The 5,196-nt window shown below is 42.2% G+C and overlaps 1 protein-coding gene across 8 annotated transcripts; it reads left to right on the top strand.

The window, feature by feature from the left end:
* Positions 1-6: 6 nt before the first annotated feature.
* LOC119276592 lies at positions 7-4,968 on the top strand. Of its 8 annotated transcripts, none has more exons than XM_037557708.1 (4): positions 7-903; positions 1,038-1,099; positions 1,224-2,465; positions 3,671-4,968. In XM_037557708.1, the coding sequence occupies exons 2-3, from the start codon at positions 1,055-1,057 to the stop codon at positions 2,313-2,315; spliced, it is 1,137 nt and encodes a 378-aa protein (XP_037413605.1). In that variant the 5' UTR covers positions 7-903; positions 1,038-1,054; the 3' UTR covers positions 2,316-2,465; positions 3,671-4,968. The 8 variants fall into 8 exon arrangements, with proteins under 8 accessions (XP_037413605.1, XP_037413606.1, XP_037413608.1 ...); XM_037557709.1 differs by having other exon boundaries at positions 1,211-2,465; XM_037557711.1 differs by lacking the exon at positions 1,038-1,099.
* The last annotated feature ends 228 nt before the right edge of the window (positions 4,969-5,196 follow it).

Here is a 5,196-nt window from a genome sequence, read left to right as displayed (position 1 = left end):
TCTCTCTCTGAATTTCTGTAATAGGAGATGTGTAATGCCCTGTAATGTTCAGATTCTATGAATGCTTGCAATCCGTGAATGATTCAGTTTCATGCTTATAAATATTGTATTACATATTGTGCGTTCTCACTAGTTGAAGTGTTCTTGTTGTGTATTTGTAGTCTGTCAGTCACCATATATGTCTATCTAACCTTGTGAATTTGTTCCAGTTTCAAGTTTATGTGTTTACTTAAGTACTTGTGATACAAAATTTTGTGTGTGAGTTTGTGTTGTGAAACATTTATATTCAGCCATATAGCCGTGTTTCATCCCACTGTTATATGTTTAATGGTTATATGTGTTCATGTCTTGTTGATCCCCTTTCGTCATCGATGTTTGTCTGTGTTAGTGCTTTAATTACTCAAGCCTAATAAAAATACCAAAAAGACAGAGTATAATCTAAATGTACCTTTGCTTATTTTGCATTTTCTTTGGCGATGATCTTCGGGAACTACCTTGTTTAGGTTAGGTTTTATTTTCTGTTTTTGTCACCAAACATCGTGTCACCTAGCTTTAGCCGAGCATAGTTGCCGTCGCATAGTCCCTGTGGAGAACACGACATTCGTAGTTTGGGCTAAAAAAACCCTGCTATATTACAAATTGATCATTTTGGCGCCGTTGCCGGGGACTAGCGTCGAGCATTTGTGTGAGGCTTTAGACTAGGTTTAGCTTGTTTCCTTTTTGTGCTTTATATATTTGTGATATATCTCTAACTCCTAACCCTTGTTCTAGTTTATTTTCTCTTTGTTTTCTTTTCCTTTTTGTAGGTTAGAACTATCTTCTCGGTTATGGCTTACTATTCAGATCATCAGGCTTATGCGAGCAACACTACAAACAACACGGAAAGTATTCAAGAACTGATAGGTAAGATTTCCCATCGATTAGATGATTTAGCTCGGCAGCGAGAAGTAGTTTTTGAGGATAGGCCTAGCTCTTATGATCCTTATTCTAGAGGTCATCCTTATGTTGCTCCTACATGCCATATTTGTGGATTTCAGGGCCATTCACCCGCTGAATGCCAGCGTGGTTACTCTCACCCTCCCGATTGTTATGGCATGAGGTTCGCTCCACAGCCTAGCTCATACCAAAACAATTACACACATGGGTGGCCTGAAAACCAGAATATGTCATATAGGAGCAATAACCCTGAGATCTCATCGTTTGCCTCTAGTTATCCAATGCAGGGATTTAGGTATGAAGAGGAGAGCCACAATTATGCTCCACAACAGATTTATTCAGCTCCTACTCATATACCTCAACACCAGGACATGTTGCCAATGGAGTTAAATGGTCCTTCATTTGGTCAACCAACATCTTCAACACAAGTGCCCACACAAGATGACTTTGAGGATATAGACAAGCTCACATTGCTTGGTCTCGAGTTCACTTGGAGTGCTGAAGATGATCCAATTAGGCCGGTGATACTAGATGAAATGAAGAAGATCAAGAGTGGAAAAGAGCTAGTGGAAGAAGTAAGGAAGATTGAGAAGAACATCAACGCGAGCAACACTATTTCTTCACAGCTAGAGCTGAGTGTTGCCGAGATTCCCCTTGATACATGTGAGGTTCCAACACCGTCACATCCAGTTGAGCAAGATAGCAAGAGTCCAGAGGAAGAAAGACCCCAGATTGAAGAAGATGAACTAGAAGACAAGGAACAGGATGATCAAGAGCTGCAATTCCCAAGTGATCAAGTTGAAGACTCATCATCTACTACTGAAGAAGTACAAGAAGCTGTTGTAGATGAAGATGAAGAACATGAGATTCATTTGCCTATTGTCATACCAGAGCGTGACGTGTCAGGTTTACTCAATCCTCTTGATGACATGATGCCTTGTGATTTCTTTGCTACTACCTTGCATTACATGATACCATCACTTAAGATTGATTTAAAAACTCATTTGCTTGGATATGATGATATATACCCTTTTAGTGGCATTACTCTCATTTGTGATGATCATAGTTACTTTCCTCGTGCTAGTCCTATGCTTAATGAAACATATCACTCCCATGCTAGTCTTGAGCTTAATGATAAATATCATCCTCATGTTAGTGTTGACCTTGTTGATTTCTACCATCCTAAACATGTGCTTTATAGCTATGCTTATGTAATTGGATATTCGATTGATGACTTGGAGGGTATTATCCCTACCACTTGCATTGTCTCTTTCGTTGAGTGCTCTTTCAGGTTCTTGCTTGTGCACGATCCACTACATGCTGACCAAGTTCGAGATGACATTCCCTGGGACCCCGGTGGACCTATGGCATGGGGATGAGGAGAAGCAAGGAGCACACATGAAGAGAGAAGCTGGAGCAGGCATGAGGATAGGGAAGCAATAGGAGAGGAGTCACAATGCACGAGGAAGCAAAGGAGAGGAGCTGCAGTTGGTGAGGTGATCGAGCGAGTGCTACATCATCAAAGCCCGGTGAGTTGTTTCATGACCCATTCCGAGTATATCATCCATTGATACATGCTGAAATCAAATGTTATTTGGGTTGCTTAAGCCATGTCTTAAATGTTGCCCCACTGAATTTTATTTGACATATGGTGATTGATGTGAATATGTGAACTGAGTGTTGAATGCCTTGTAAACTAGTGATGTACATCATGCATGCTTTGCTGAAATTAGTGAAGGTTATTAGTTTTGAGTGCTCAAATCCCTAGTACACTAGAAAACTTGATCATTTTCTGCTTTTACCTTGATACACCTAGATCACCATGTTTAGATGCTGAATTTGTGCTAAATGTGTTCCCATTGAGAGCAATCACCTAACCACTATGGATTAGCATGCTATGTTCCCTGGATCGGTAGCATGTGAACCAGACATGGAGAAGTGATGATTCCTGTTTTTGTGCTTATGCGTTATTCATTTAAGATAAGTAATAATGAATAAATAAGTCTGACTACCTACAGTAGCATGTCATGTTCCCAGGATCGGTGGCATGTGAAATCGGGTAAGCTTGGGCAGTAATTAATAATAAAAAAATGTAATTGTCGAACCAGGTGTATACCATGTTCTCGGGATCGGTGGTATGTTCCTTTGGGGAGACAAACAAAAAAAAACTAATAATTGGTCGAGCCAGGTGTATACCATGTTCTCGGGATCGGTGGTATGTTCCTATGGTGAGACTAATAATAATATAATCATTGCTTTATCTCTGTAAATAAGTGATTTGATCACAAGATTTAATTCTAGTTCATTTTGTTCTTGGGATCATGCTCTCATTAGGAACCATTTGGCGCAGTCATCATTTAAACTTGTTGATCCTCTTTTATCATTGTAAAAGTTTAAAATGGTCATGCTTACTAGTAACCTACCGCTTTGAAGCACTCCTAACCATTAATTTCCACTAGCTAAGTCCAAAGCATGCACTGTTTTGAGATCTTCTTCACTTGGTATTCTCTAGTCAGCTCACTGTTCACATTCTTGCTCTTGTCATACGCCTTTGCTTGAGGACAAGCAAAAGTTTAAGTGTGGGGGAACTTGATAAGTATATTTCACATATATAATTTTGGTACTCAAATATAGCATCTATCATGACATATTCGTCCATTCTTGCCATGATTGATTGAATATTGCTTGATAATCATCAAACAGGATATTTACTAGTCTTTGGTCTATCTTGCAGAAATGTGCGCAAAGGCACTATAAACTACAAGTTTCTGTGCATGTGGCAATCGAGATGAGCATATGAAAGAAGAGAAGGAAGAGGGACTTGAGTGTGATGAATATTAAAGCTTCAAGGGCAAGAAAGAAAGAGTGGAGGGATCAACTTGTGAAGTAGGCAAAGAAGTAGAAGGGCCGAAGTGCAAAAGTGCAGATCTGAGGAGAGGGTCAAAATCCCTAGCCAAGCCTCCATTTTCCCCTCGGGCCTGGCATCTCATCTCTCTCCCTCTCCCCTTCTTCTCCACCACCGGCCGCCGCCACAGCCAGGCCGGCGTGGTGGTGCGCCTCTGCAGCCCATCCATCCACCAGCACCACCATCACACGACCTTTCCACAACCTGCGCCATCCATCCAGCCACCACTCCATCATCCGTCCACCAGCATCACCGCACCATTCATCCATCCGTCACTCCACCAGTGCCGCACCTCGCGCGCCCGATCAGACGGGTGTCTGGTCCTCCGCGTGAGCGCTCCTCTCCGCTGCCGCCCCTGCTGCTTCTTCTCTCTTCCACCTGTTGCTGCTCCTCCCTCGCGCCACTTCTCTCTGGCTGCTGCTGCTTCTTCTCCCACGCCCCTCCTTCTGCTCTTCTCCTTCCCTCATTGCTGCTCTTCTCTTCCCATTTCCCTTCCTGCTGCTACTCCCTTTCTCCACGTCTCTGCTGATCCCTTTCCCTTCCTGCTGTTGCTCTCCTATCTCTACTTCCTCTGCTTCTCTCTGAACCGAACTGCTGCTGCTCCCTCTCCTCTGAACCTACTGCTGCTACTGCGCTCTGCTGCTTCTTCTCCTACGCTACAGCTGCTCCTCCTCCTTCCCTTGCCTCTTCCCAACTGCTGCTGCTCCTCCCCTCATCCCTTTTGCTGTTGTTCTTCTCTAATCTTCCTGCCGCTGCTCCCTTGCCTATCTCCCTCTGCTGCTCGTTGCTTCCCCCTTCTCTGAACCCACGAATCTTGTTGCTGCACTTCTCTGAATCTTCATCTTCTCTCTCTCTCTCTCTCTCTCTCTCTCTCTCTCTCTCTCTCTCTCTCTCTCTCTCTCTGAATTTCTGTAATAGGAGATGTGTAATGCCCTGTAATGTTCAGATTCTATGAATGCTTGCAATCCGTGAATGATTCAGTTTCATGCTTATAAATATTGTATTACATATTGTGCGTTCTCACTAGTTGAAGTGTTCTTGTTGTGTATTTGTAGTCTGTGAGTCACCATATATGTCTATCTAACCTTGTGAATTTGTTCCAGTTTCAAGTTTATGTGTTTACTCAAGTACTTGTGATACAAAAATTTGTGTGTGAGTTTGTGTTGTGAAACATTTATATTCAGCCATATAGCCGTGTTTCATCCCACTGTTATATGTTTAATGGTTATATGTGTTCATGTCTTGTTGATCCCCTTTCGTCATCGATGTTTGTCTGTGTTAGTGCTTTAATTCCTCAAGCCTAATAAAAATACCAACAAGACAGAGTATAATCTAAATGTACCTTTGCTTATTTT

This window comes from Triticum dicoccoides, chromosome 3B (assembly GCF_002162155.2).
Source record: "Triticum dicoccoides isolate Atlit2015 ecotype Zavitan chromosome 3B, WEW_v2.0, whole genome shotgun sequence".
Lineage (NCBI taxonomy): Eukaryota > Viridiplantae > Streptophyta > Magnoliopsida > Poales > Poaceae > Triticum > Triticum dicoccoides.
This window is presented reverse-complemented; position numbering and strand designations above follow the sequence as displayed.